The sequence below is a fragment of the Diospyros lotus genome, chromosome 12, assembly GCF_014633365.1.
Source record: "Diospyros lotus cultivar Yz01 chromosome 12, ASM1463336v1, whole genome shotgun sequence".
In the NCBI taxonomy this organism is placed as follows: domain Eukaryota; kingdom Viridiplantae; phylum Streptophyta; class Magnoliopsida; order Ericales; family Ebenaceae; genus Diospyros; species Diospyros lotus.
Genome location: NC_068349.1, coordinates 21829064 through 21843543, shown reverse-complemented (window position 1 = coordinate 21843543; position 14480 = coordinate 21829064). Strand labels below are relative to the sequence as shown.

The following is a 14480-nucleotide window of genomic DNA, read 5'->3' as shown; positions in this document are numbered from 1 at the left end:
TTGAAAAACGAAATGGAAAAAAATTGGCAATTATGAAATGCACCCGACAGTGTGACAATTATCCTCCATTACGATGCCGCATTATCACAGAGTCCAAAATATAAGTTGGTCTAATATTATGAACTTCAAAGTTTTAGTGATTTGGTGCAGCAATGCCTACTTGTAATCTGGATCGCAACAAATTCATGTGAGAGTGCTTACGAAGATTGGTGTTAATTTCTTAAGATATTTTACTTGTTCATACAAATTGTTCAAAATTTGTATCCTTAAGAATACACCATCTATTTTCCAGGACATGCACTGTTCAGATCAACAACTTAGATTATCACGTCAAAAAATAGAAATATTTTCCATGTAACCTATTCTGGGAACTTTGTCATTTTACCCACAGGACACAAATCGATCACAAAATTTCGGGCGAGCAACATACGGAGAAGCCAAAATCCACAAATCGCCATATACCCATTAACCAATATGCGAAAACTATTGCTAAATCATACATACATGAAAACATGCCTAGATTCTGCATATAGAGATCGTTTTTCTTCGAACCCTAGATTTTGAGACGTGGATAGACGAAAATGCGCTTAGATTCTGCATATCATGTCCAGATTGGGCATTGCCTGATTAATCTTTTTTCCAACGCCATACATTTAAGTTTAGTAGAAATTGAGTTATACTTCCCGTCTCCTTGTATCATGCAAAGCATAACATGGTCAATCCAATTATGCTTTTAAAAAGAAAATTACTGACCTCAAACATGTCGTGGCATAAATCAATGATGGCTAATCAGGCAACAAATTCATCCACATTCCATGATATTCACTTTCAATATCTTTGAATAAAAGCAAAATAAAAAGGAAAAAGCAGAGCATGAAGGGAAAAAAAGATACCGACAAATCTTATCAAGCTCCTTGAGTATTTGAAACAGTAATTATTTCATACCAAATATATGTGAAGTATGGACCAAGGTTATAGTGTCTATTTTTGGCAATAGTGTAAATGCCAGGTTCAGGGTTATGCTGCTCACAAAACAAAAAGGAAAAATTAAAGTAGAAAAAGAGGCAGTAAAATGAAATAGAAGCACAAAGAGCAGCCATAAGATGCGCTGATAAGCACATGTTTAACAAAATACCAACATTCCAAGAGCCAAAGATTAAGCACAATAGTCAATAAAGAAGAAACTATAATATGTAAGTGTTTAATATAAAGCTTACTGCCAGTTTAGAGCAAATAGGAGCCTTTACCTAAGTTGTGGCACAAACCCATTCTTCGTCGTGGTTGTGCCGATGGTTCAGAAGGCATGAAAAGCTTCCAATTGCCCTAATAGCTGACTTGAAACGCTACAGCAAAACAAAGCCACTGGCACAGATCAAAAACAAAGCCAGAAACATAATATATATACAAAAATTGGAGAGAGGTAGAGATGGAAACCTGGAGAGGGAAGCATAACGAAGCGCGAGCTCTCGACAGCGGCCGGTCGCTGGATGTTGGAGGAGGGAGCCATAGTTGCCGTTGTCGTCGCTGGGGCCGCCACCGCCGCTGCTGGTATCCGAATTTGGCTCTGCTTGAAAATGGAGGGTGAGAGAGAGAGAGAGAGAGAGAGAACGGGTGAAGTTTAGGCAACTATGGGGGAGAGAGAGAAAATGGGTGAATAAAAACACATACATATATACACACAAACACAGATATATACACACACACAAACCATGGCTAAACCTCGCGAGTCGGGGATGCTGGCAGATCGTGGCGACGACGGGGGTTGGGGGCAACAATGTGGTCTGTGGCCGATGGTGGGGGCGACGGTTGTGTGAGCTGCGGAGGAAGGGACGACGGTGATGGGAGAGGGGGCGACGGTAATGGTGATGGGGCGAACGGGTGAGTGAGAGAGAGAGAGAAGGATAGAGAAGTTTGGGCGGCTATGGGGGAGAAAGAGAGAGAGAGAGCGCGCAAGTAGATAGAGGGGCAACTATAGGGGAGAGAGAGAGGGAGAGTGCAGGTAGAGGGTAGACAAAACGGGAAATTGAAATGTGAAATTGATCTCAACCATTCATTTATACTGAAAGTCATCTCAGCCATAGGATTAAAAGAAATTTTGAGACATTTTCAAAAACTGTTCTGTTTTATTATATAGATTATTGAAGATCATAAATCAAAAGTTTTCTAAACAGTGAAAAGTACACAAAGCTTAAATTCAAGACAATTAAGGAGATTGGTGAAATAAAATTAAAATGGAAAAAAGGTACTCACCATATGACTAACAAAATCAACATTGTCTTGAAGGGTGTAGACCAATCAACATTGACTAATAAAATCAACTTCCATGTATTTATGCGAGGAGAGATGATGAAATAAAATAATTAGTCAAAAAAAAAGATAGAAGTAAATTCAAGAAAACTTAAAAAGAGACATTAAAGTTTGATATGGAGTGTATGGGTCTAAATGAAGATATGATAAAAAATAGAATTCTACACATGAAAGTATAAAATTCATGTTGTCGATCCCACATAATAATAGGATAAATGTTGGATATATTGTTGTTGTTTTATTTTTTCAAAAAAAAAAATAGTTACTAGATTTTCGTGGAATTTAAGCCACAAATTAACTAATTGTGAAACATATAAATATAATAATAATTTAAATACAATGATTGAAGAGATATGCTATTATCTTATGCCCACTGAATAATTTGGCTCATCTTCAAAAATGACCCACTAGATGGACAAAATAGCTGCATCATTTCCATTTGCTTAACTAAGCGGTGGCCAATAAGGTGGAATCAAACCAGCTCAAGTACAAACAATAATCAATGGAGAATTAGGTCATGCAGCTATATATATGGAGTCATATGTGCTTTGAATGTACAAACCATTGGTTCATAGGCAGTTCAACGGTAAGCATTTATCTGCAATCTTTTTCTCTTGCCTCTTCTTTCTTTTTGCATTCTTTCTCTTTTGCCCTAAAGATTTGACATATTGTTCTTGCTCGCTACTTGTGCACATTGCAGAAACCAGTATTCGGCTGACTGATGAGTTGAAAGAGAAGTATCGGATGCCATAACCTTAGGAAAGGGATATAATTAGGAGGAAACATTTCCCCAGCACCTCCACTGAATATCAAAAGATATGCCATTGGTCTCTGTGTCTATATATGGTAAAATAGCTTTCACTGTTTGAGATTACATGACATCCATGGCAAGCATCACGCGTTGCAGATCCATGACCAAGATACCGTAACGTTCCGTTACCGATGTAAGATTGAGTCGTGATAAAATCAAATATGTTTTTTAAATAGCCCTCGGCAATTTCCTCACGTCAAAAATCCCGTCTCGATGCTAGAAGCCCTCACCAAGAATGATAGTGGAAGTTAGCTCTTTACTTTATAAGACCAAGTAATAGACGCGAGACCTTTTGCTCGGTTATGATAGATAGATACGAGAGAGAGAGAGAGAGAGAGAGAGAGAGAGAGAGAGAGAGAGCGAACGAACTAGTGGATGATACGTTAGTCAGGTTGAGGGTGTTGGCAGGGGACGAAGGGTGCTATTTCTTGGGAAAGAATTCCCCAATAGTCACCAATTTTTCGGGAAAGGATCAATCAAAATGAAAGGAGGCCAGAAGAAGAGAATATGTATTAAACAATGGGAAAGTTGGTTGTTGAAAGGATTGATGGGATTTCAAGAATTTAATCTTGCTTTCTGTCCACATATTCCAGATCCCTGTCTATTTAGGAGTGCAGATTTCTGGGCTCATCAGCCTGCAGATTAAATGCATAGTGGAACCATATCATAACATAGCTAGAGAGAATTAAAGAGAAAGAAGAGCTGATAGATAGATAGATAGATAGATAGATAGATATTTGAGATGAAGAGCTGGGATGAATGGAGCCCAGTAATTACAATGGTGGCTATTGAATTTGCCTTTGGCACAGTGAACATCCTTCTCAAAAAAGTCGTCGACAATGGAATGAATCATCTGGTTGTCATAACCTACCGGCAGTCTATTTCAACCATCTTTTTGGCCCCAATTGTCTACTTTTCAGAAAGGTGCGTACAAGCCTTACATAGCCAATCCACGTCATGAAAATTGTTGGATATCTAACCCAATCTTCGATTCAGCACCTAATAGATTAACATTAGCGGAGCTTCTTCTTGCAGGAACAGTAGACCGAAGCTGGCACTTCGAATCCTTTGTCTTCTCTTCTTAAGCGCTATTGTTGGGTTAGTAACAGCAATTATGGGTTCCTTAGCTTGATTTCCAGCTGATTGTGCCTCATTCTAAGATTTCTCTGCAGGGCATCTCTTACCCAGTATTTCTTCCTTCTTGGAATTCAATACACGTCTGCTACTTTCTCTTGTGCTTTCATCAACATGGTGCCAGTAATCACATTTATAATGGCACTGCCATTTCGGTATGTTGCTGAAAAGCTCCCCCATTTTTTGTTTGTGAAAGCCAACTTCCTCTATTTCTTATTTTAATTTGAATCGTAATATATACAGATTAGAGAAGGTGAACATCAAAGCAAGTAGTGGAAGAGCCAAGGTGGTTGGCACACTAGTGTGCCTTGGAGGTGTCATGATACTGACTCTTTACAAGGGTATACCATTAGTCAAGTACTCTCACTCACGAGCTGCAGTTCACTCGATGGACCAAGTTGTGAAGCTGAGTTCAGCTAAAAGGAAAGAGAACTGGACCCTCGGTTCAATGTCGTTGATCGCCGGAACCCTGCTGTGGTCCTCATGGTTCCTTCTTCAATCCAACATCGCCAAGAGGTACCCGTGCCAGTACTCCAGCACTGCAATCATGTCCTTCTTTGCTACCCTTCAGTCTGCCGTCTTAGGCTTTTCTCTGGAGAGAAACCTATCTGCGTGGGTTCCCAAGGGGAAACTGGAAATGTTTGCTGTCATCTATGCTGTGAGTATACCGTTCTTTCTAATGCCTCCATCAAATTAAACTATTTGTGTGATCATCTTCTTGCTCAAACTCAAAAACTTGTTTAATAAGCAGGGGATGGTGGGATCAGGATTGGGCTATGTGGGGATGTCTTGGTGTGTGAAGAAAAGGGGCCCTGTCTTCACTGCAGCATTCAGCCCCCTCATTCAGATCTTTGCAGCCATGCTAGACATCCCCTTTCTGCATGAGCAGCTCCATATTGGGAGGTATAATTATTATTATTGTTGTTGTATCATGTTTTCCATTATATGTTGCTAACTCATTTCGATTTCGACTTCGATCTGGGCTTTCGATTGGATGAGGTGCAGTTTGCTGGGATCAGTGACTGTAATTGCCGGGCTGTACATTCTTCTGTGGGGGAAGAGCATGGAAATGAAGAGTTACGTGAACAAAGTAGGGCAAGGAACACAGGGGAGAATGGAGCAAGAGCCAGTGTTACAAGTCACAACAGTTAACTGTGACTCTCGGGTTAATCCTTGAGTCAAGGGATACCGTGGCTTTACATTCACAGCAAAATTATTAGACCATGTAGTAGCTGCATTAATTTAATGGAAACTGGGATAACGGGCGTTTTAGGGCCTTTTTTTTTTTTTTTTTTCTACTCAATGAATACCCTTTTATTCGTAGTTCCTTCTTGGGGGAGTGTCTTAAGCTTCTCCACATGGCCATCTTTATTTCCTAGCTCTTTCTTTCTTTTTTTCTTTCTTTGAGTAAATTATGTTATTCATACTTGAGTTTATAGAAGAAAGTACTTTAAAAATTAAAAAAGAAATAAAGATCACCCCTGTTATTAAAAATTAAGACAAAATTAACTATTTTAGTCTCTCTCTCTAACCAAAACAAATACACACACACTAACAAGCTAAACCTCATTTGACAAAAATGTATTTTTCTAAATATATTGAAAGCTAATTCAAAATAGAGGGAGCCGCGGGGGGAGGGGGGCGTCTACGTACACTCTAACTACTTAATATATATTATATATTTCCAAATTAAAAATAAAAGAATAGCTATATATGTTTGTGTTGGTTGGCATAGCTAGATAGTGAGCGGGCATCCAACCCAACCCAGGCTTGATGCTTGCTGCCATCCGTCTTTCTTCTCCTTTATTAAGAAGAAAAGGAATACTAAAGCCCTCACAGGTGTAGCATGGTTGGTACCCGAGTAGCAGATTGCAGCCAAAAAAAGGAATACTCGAATTCTCATTATCAAAATTTAGCAGATTGCAGCCAAAAAAAGGAATACTCGAATTCTCATTATCAAAATTAAGAGCTGCTTGCAGCTTTAAATACAAGATTGGTTTCATAAGAAACTAACCACCTAACCAAAATAACAACCAACTAATGTGTACAAACAAACTTGTAATAGCTGATGAGCTTGAGCTAATATATTTGCTACTCCCTTTCAAGATGGACAATGAACATCAAGAATGGCCATCTTAGCTAATAAAGAAAATAATTGAGCAGCAGGTAGAAGCTTAGTAAGCACATCAGCTAGTTGATGCTAAGTGCAAATCGGAAGGAGCTTGATGAGACCATCAGCAATCTTGCCCGAACAAAATTGTAGTCAAGCTCGATGTGCTCATGAAAGACAGGACTAGTAGCAATGTGGATTGTTGTTTGATTATCACAAAAGAGCAGAGCAGGAGCTAGAGGAGGAACATGGAAATCCAACAATAGTCGAGTAAGCCATACAAGCTCACTTGCAGTAGAAGTATGAGCACGATATTCAGTCTCAGTGGACAAGCGAGAGGCAGTGCTCTGCTTCTTAGCTCTCCAAGATGCCAAGGACTCACCAAGGAAAATACAGAAACCGATTATAGACTTCCTTGAGTCCAAAGATGAGCCCCAATCAGCATCAGAAAATGCAAGAAGTTAGAGAGAGGAGGATGCTGAGAAAAATAACCCTTGACCAGAAGCAACATTTAGATACTGTAAGAGGTGATGAATTGCATCAAGATGAGGTTGTCTAGGTTGAGATACAAACTGACTGTTCTTGTGAACAACAAATGTAATATCAGGCTCGAAAATAGTCAAGTAAAGCAATCTACCAATGAGTCTTCTATATACAAAAGCATCTTCAAGTAGATCACCCTCAAAGGAATATAACTTGGAGTTAGGAATTGTAACACCCCGTTTTCCGAGCACGTTATTACTTGGGACAATTTTGGGATAATAAATTTTTTTCTATTTAAAAACTACTGCTAAATCATATCACTCATCATATCTATCCCAAAATCTCCATACATTTATCTTGAAAGAGAATCATCATAAACATTAAATGCGGAAGTTACAATCGAACCTAACATCTTAATATTAATTATAAATCAATTCTTACATCCTTATTAACCATAATTAAGGTTATACATCATCATTTCTCAAAACGTTCAAAATTCAAAGTAGCAGAACTTAAATACATGGGCTATATAACATACATTCAACTCATTATGCACTTTGTTAAGTGTCATTTCATGCCTCATTCATCCTCGTTTCTGCTACAATCTCTATCTGGAACGTTTGAATATTCTAGGGGCAAAGCCCAAATTAGATGATGAATCATCTAAGTAAGGGAACAAAATATTTAATGCTCATGTATATATGCAATGCACATAACATCATAACTCTCATGTTTGAGTCGACTACACCTTAAGATTACCCGTTATTTTTCTAATCTCCCTACCAGACCGGGGTGTATGGGTGCACTCTTGGCAAAGTAACAGCGCTAGTACCTAATCCCAAACCCATGCAACGTATAACCGTGAATCTCATCATGCTCATATGCATATTTCATAAATCAAAACATATAAATGCAATCTACATGACATACTCATATCAAGGCAAAACAACATGATAAGATCATTTACATAAAATCAGATTTTGGAATCGAACCACATATAAACCAAGCATTTTCATAAAAATAAATCCAGTTAGAAAGTACCACTTACTTTGCAAAAAGACAATTTTGTCCCTAGCGTAATTTTACCTCAAAATTCATGTCAGACTTCCAATCGTACTCAATTATGAATCTTGATGTACCCTGGACATCATAATTACCTAAGAAAATCAGATATCTTATTTTCTCTAATTTTTCTAATTTCTCTCATTTCCTTCTATTATTTCCTCAAGATTATGAAATAAATATTTTCCCATAAAAGTTTCTCAATTTCTCTTTACAATAATTTCGAAAACAATATTTCTAAACCCCATAAATTTCTTCATAATTTTCAGAATCCATACTCAATTTATTTCTCATTTTCTCTTTTATTTTCAATCATCCGTTGCCTCAAAAATCCATAATAAATACCAATCATGCATTTTTCTTCCAATTTCATCATCAACAATTCTAAAATATCATTCTCATATTTCTGGAAATTTTGAAAAAAAATTCAAAGATAACTTACCTTCACGTGGAGCGATTCGGTATTCTTCTATATTGCGACGAAGCCTCGGTTTGCATATCCAACGACATCTTCTGCCACAAATTTTCACACAAACTACTAAATTTAGCCTATAGGATTTTTTTAGGATTTTTTGATATTTTTCTCTATATTTTGTTTTTCCTATTTTCTTTCTTTCTCTTTTTTTCAAATCTATCTCTCACTCTCAAATATTTTTTCTTACAACCTTTCTCTCTCTAATTTAAGTGCTTAAACCTTTCAAGTTTCCTCTATTTATAGAAGGTTGAATTAAGCTCAACATAATTGTAGTAACCTACTATCTTTAATTATTTTGTCACCTTTCTTAATTATTTTTCACTAAATCTCTCCCATAATCTTTAATTATTTGTCCACACCCTATTTTTGTCTCCCACATTTCTCTATTATTTCACCCATTATCTTTGATTATTTGTCCACACCCTACTTTGTCTCCCATATTTCTCAATTATTTCACCTCTTATCTTTAATTATTTTGTCACATTTCTTAATTATTTTCCACTAAATCTCTCTCATAATCTTTAAATATTTGTCCACACCCTACTTTGTCTCCCACATTTCTCAATTATTTCACCAATTATCTTTGATTATTGTCCACAACCTACTTTATCTCCCACATTTCTCAATTATTTCACCCATTATCTTTAATTATTTTATCACATTTCTTAATTATTTTCCACTAAATCTTACCCATAATCTTTAATTATTTGTCAACACCCTACTTTGTCTCTCACATTTCTCAATTATTTCACCCACTATCTTTAATTATTTTGTCACCTTAATTATTTTTCACTAAATCTTCTTTTGATTAGATTATTTTTTCATTTAGTTCATTAATTTTAAGCTTACTTTCTTAGCCTACTAATTCTAAATCCATTTATTTAGTCTTTCATTTTTTTCAACTTAGCTCACTAACTCTAAGCTCATTTACTTAGCCTTTTATTTTTCAACTTAATCCACTAACTCTAAGCCCATTAACCTTTCCTTTTTCAACTTAGCCCACTAACTCTAAACCCATTAGTTTTCTCAATTATAATCTCTAATGGATGTCAAAAAATATTTTAATATAAAAAATTTAATTATTATTATTCTCAAAATACTAGGATATTACAGGAATCGTGGGCAAAGAAGCAGGCTTGCAAGCTAGAAAACCAGTATCCTCAAGGAGCTGCAAAGTATAATGCTTTTGAGAGAAAAATATACATTTGACAGGCTGAGGTATCTCCAGACCAATAAAGTACCTCAAACGGTCAAGGTTCCTAAGCTTAAACTGACTATGTGTGATGCCCTAGCCCCACTACCAGGTGTCACCGTAACCCAAGGTTACATCCAGAGGTTCCACTCTGGAGGCCGGCTATGCTCTAATGAAATGATGTGGGCTCCCTGGGTAGGGTCCAGGCTTCACCGCCTCCAGCCATCGAGAAATCGAGATTGGAGACTCATAAACAGCGGAAAGACACTCGAGTCCCGAATCTGACCTGCCTCATAAGTAGATTAATAAGTTACAATCTAGGTATATTATAACTCACTCCAACTAACAAGTGCAGACGGCGTTCGACATAACCATTAAAATAATTACAAGTCACTAGACCCACATTTCTGTCATAGATTTCCATTCTTTGTAAGAACCCAGATTTTTATGAGGCTACCACGTGATTTAAGTAAGTTTAGAATATCGAAAAATTGACTTGATAGCAATTATAAATACCAAATTAACTATAGGTAGTGCCTTGGAGCCGAGATATCTAAGGAAAATGATATGTTTTTTACGAGCATTCTAGGCAAGATTTATGGTATTAGAAGAAATTGGATCATAAACGATTTTTGATACAGCTAAAATGCAGCTGCGATTTAAGCTGAAAAATTGAAATGTTATAAGGGACTTCCGAAAAGTCAACGGAAGCTTGAGGGGGTTTTAGTTTTTCATAAGGAACAACCTTTCAATGGTTTCAGGAAGAAACAAAAGGGTTCACAACCAAAACAAAGATTTGGGCCTAAGTGCAGTTTTTCAAAATTATCAGAAAGAGATCGAAATGACATTTTTTTGGAATCTTCGGGGGTTAAATGGATGTTTTAGGACTTGAGGGTCTTAAGTGAAATTATGAAAAGTTAATGAGCTAAGTGAAAAGGGCCAAAGTTAGGAAAGCCAAAAGTTGAGGAGGCAAAGTGCAATTAAAGCAAAGATTGGCCAATGAGAATCTGACCAGCACATAGGCGGTCGAAGATGGCCGATTTTGGCCACAGGGTTGCATGAGGGATGGTCGGGGGAGGCCCAAGGGTCGGTCGTGGGCTGACAACGGCCATAGAGGTGGCCGGAATTTGAAGAAAATTTGACCAGAAAGCTAACCGGTTTGTCGCACCTACAAGTGGATTTGTTTGGTCAGATAAGGCTATTTTTAGGGTGATCTGAAGAAGGTATGAGCTCTTAAGACCTTGGGTTGGCCGAGCAAGGGCATTTGAAAGCCCGAAAATGCTTATAAGTAGTGTTCATAGTGGTTGATTTTGTAGCAAATTGTAGCTCCAAATCGAGGCCGTTTTCAAACAAATTGAGAGTCAAAATTAAGGGGCTTTTGTTGCCCATGAGATGAGGAAAAATTTTGGAAAGTTTTAAGCATTTTGGTGATGTTTGATGGTTGTTCGAAGCTCGTCAGAAAGAGATAGGCGGATGCCCTGACTGAGGCTTCAAGCCTTCGATTGAGGGCCTCCCGGTTGTTCTTTTAGGCCGAGAAGGGTGCCATGTGGATCGACTAGTCGAGGCGAGCATCGTGGTAAAGAAATCAAAATTTTTCGGTGTGCCATGGTCGGGGAAGATGACTGGCGCGTGGGCAGCACGCACGAGTCTTCACACCCGGTCAATTGCCCTAGGGCATGTGGGCGCGAGCAGGCACGTGGAAAGGCAAAACATTTGGGAAAAAATCTTGAAATTCCTAGAAAAATGTGATCTTGAAATCGGTGCAAGAAGATTTGGATTTGGCCTTTCGATGTCTCGATTTTTGCACCGAACAACCTCGTTTAGCATGAAAATGCAGCATCCGGGTAAGTTCAGTAATTTTCCTTTAAAGTTCATAGGATATGATAAATTGTTGTGGAAAGAGATTTAAGGAAATAGTTAAAACGGTATTTATTCAAATTTTTAAAAAGGAAAATGGGAGAAAATGAAGGAAATATCATGAAATTGGAGTTTTTAGATATTTTATGATTAAATATCATTTATAGGATTGATGTCCTCGAGAAATAGTGATCTGTGCAACTTTTGAGGGTTGGCACAAAAATCGAGGTCAGGCACGCAAATCGAGACGATGCGCATTTTTTGAGGTATCCCAAACTTCGAGATAAAAGTAAGTGGTACTTTGTAACTGGATTTAGTTTTATGAAAATGCTTCGTTTGTAAGTGGTTCAATTCTAAAATCCGATTTTACGTAAATGATCTTATCATGTTGTCATGCATTGATATGAGTATGTCATGTAGATTACATTTATATGTTTTGATTTATGAAATATGCATATGAGCATGATGAGTTTCACGATCATACGTTGCATGGGTTTGGGATTAGATACTGGCGTCGTTGCTTTGCTAAGGGTGCACCCATACACCCCGGTCTAGCAAGGAGACTGTAAAAATGGCTGGTAATCTTAAGGTGCAGTCGACTCAAACATGAGAGTTATGATGTTATGTGCATTGCATACAGACATGAGTATTAAATGTTTTGTTCCCTTACTTAGATAATTCATCATCTAACTTGGGCTTTGTCCCCAGAATATTCAAACGTTCCAGATAGAGATTGTAGTAGAAACGAGGATGAATGAGGCATGAAATGGCACTTAGCAAAGTGTATAATGAGTTCTATGATGAGTTGAATGTATGTTATGTAGCCCATGTATTTAAGTTCTATTACTTTGAATTCTGAACGTTTTGAGGAATGATGATATATAGTCTCATTTATAGTTAATAATGATGTATAACCTTATTTATGGTTAATGAGAATGTAAGAATTGATTTATGATTAATGTTAAGATGTTAGGTTCGATTCTAGCTTCCGCATTTAATGTTTATGATGATTCTCTTTTGAGATAAATGTATGGAGATTTTGGGATAGATATGAGGAGAGATATGATTTAGTAATAATTTTTAAGAAAAACAAATTTATTATCTCAAAATTGTCCTAAGTTATAACATGCTCAAGAAAGTAGGGTGTTACAGTTGGTATCAGAACGAACTATAAAAACTTAGGAAAGATCATCGGGAATCCATGAACCCGAGGTTAGAAAAACTTAGATTTAGAAATCCCTATTTAGAGATTCGGGGATGGATGATCGAAGTCTTAAAAGTTATTAGATTTAAGTGTGGTATAGTGAAAATGCATGTCTAGGAAAGTTCTGGCTAAGGAAAGACTTGATATTTAAGCATATTCGTTTGTGACCCACCTCTCTTTCCTAAGAACTTACCTGGTGTACTATTCATGAACAGACACTATTCTAGTATACGACTACTATTCTCAGTAAATTGTGGAAGCCTGATGGAAGCTGATACAAGCGAAATGATCTAGCTATTGAAGTTAGGGTCTTATGATGTGATTCGGGTGTAAGGTTGACTCGGTAACCACGATTATGGATCCGAGAGATTTAAAGACTGTTGAATTGAGGTCATTAGTCAAAATCATTACAATGAAAGATAGGATAACTGTGGTTATCGAGGATAATCGAATCATGGATAGTTAGTCTGATGTGACAAGGCCTAGCTAATGAGTTATAAGGATCAAAGGATAAGGATTTTCGAAGATTATTTAGTGTCTTGGAAATAAGATATGTAGATCAAGGATCCAATAGATTGGGTCAAACGAGAGGCCGAAGATGGCTAAGTAATGGCGTGTGAGTTGTGTCAATTGATGAGGTGACAGTGGTATAACCGATGTGACTCACAGAGACGGGACAAAGAACCCTTGCAATGTGACAACACTACTAGTTTGGTGTTCGCAGTGAACAAATCTGGATCTAGGGACCCACTACAAATGGCTAATGGATGACTTGTGGTAAGGTATGGAGACCCGTCGACTAAAGCATCATAACAGATGGCATGGGAGACGATCAGATGCTGAAGATCTGAAACAACACAACAGAGTTTATACCTTATAAGGGGTCTAAGTTCCAATGAACTAGAGTGCGAGATGTGCCACTAGCTGGTGATATGACCATGGATTGTTGTTCCGATAGCTGTGACAAATCTTTAGGACAATCATTTATGAAAATAAGGATCTTGTTAATATGTGGTATAGGCACTTGCGGTCGGTGAAAAATCGTAAGAAAATTGAGGTAATGAGAGAAATACCAAGATGTGTTCTCAAAAGATGTATTGAAATTGTTTCTTGACAAATAAAACTGGTATTAATAATTTGAGGTTATCTGATGATCAGCTATGTGTGGCTTAACTGAGGACGTAAATTATCAGGTTTTGAAGGCGATGATAATTAAGAATCGATATTTTTATCTCGATTTGATGAATTATTAAACAACTGCAAGAGGCTGAGATATTTATGATTAATATGCAATCAAGGGTAAAGATAAGAGAATGAGACATTAAAGTACCAAAAAATATAACATTTATTCCATATGTTCAATACAGTTACAAGAGATCAAGCCATACACAAAAAAAAAAAAAAATAGTTAAACCCTAGAATGTCACCAATGCTCAATGCCGATGATGACTGCTGAAAATGTCGGGTCCAAGCTCATCAACGTCGTCATGAAGAGACCACTGGATACTGCTAGTTTCGTCAGGGTGAAATAGAGAAGTAGTCTCTAGAAAACTAGGAAGTGAGTCATGTTTGGGCATAATGGGATATTCAGGCCACTAGATACAGCTAGTCTCGCTAGGGTGAAATAGAGAAGAAGTCTCTGGAAAACTAGGGACTGATGTATGTTCAGGCATAATGGGATATTCAGGCCACTGGCTACCGCTAGTCTTGCCAAGGTGAAATAGAGAAGTAGTCTCTGGAAAACTAGAGAGTGAGGCATGTTCAGGCATAATGGAATACTCAGAGCTCCATAATGGTTTTAGATCATCTACGGGTAGTGATCTATGTGAGATAGGTCCAAAAATG

The 14480-nt window shown here is 37.4% G+C and overlaps 1 protein-coding gene across 1 annotated transcript; it reads left to right on the top strand.

Moving 5' to 3' along the window:
• The first annotated feature begins 3465 nt into the window (after nucleotides 1-3465).
• On the top strand, nucleotides 3466-5531 carry LOC127787193 (WAT1-related protein At3g30340-like). The gene is made up of 6 exons (XM_052315119.1): nucleotides 3466-4042; nucleotides 4154-4216; nucleotides 4291-4407; nucleotides 4496-4910; nucleotides 5004-5155; nucleotides 5258-5531. The coding sequence occupies exons 1-6, from the start codon at nucleotides 3861-3863 to the stop codon at nucleotides 5427-5429; spliced, it is 1101 nt and encodes a 366-aa protein (XP_052171079.1). The 5' UTR covers nucleotides 3466-3860; the 3' UTR covers nucleotides 5430-5531.
• The last annotated feature ends 8949 nt before the right edge of the window (nucleotides 5532-14480 follow it).

Bases quoted from the DNA above. Each gene is read 5' to 3' on its own strand.
- LOC127787193 (XM_052315119.1), top strand. From the start codon at position 3,861: ATGAAGAGCTGGGATGAATGGAGCCCAGTAATTACAATGGTGGCTATT. The intron at 4,217-4,290 runs GTTAGTAACAGC...ATTTCTCTGCAG, and splicing joins TTCTTAAGCGCTATTGTTGG to GGCATCTCTTACCCAGTATT. The intron at 4,911-5,003 runs GTGAGTATACCG...TTTAATAAGCAG, and splicing joins TGTTTGCTGTCATCTATGCT to GGGATGGTGGGATCAGGATT.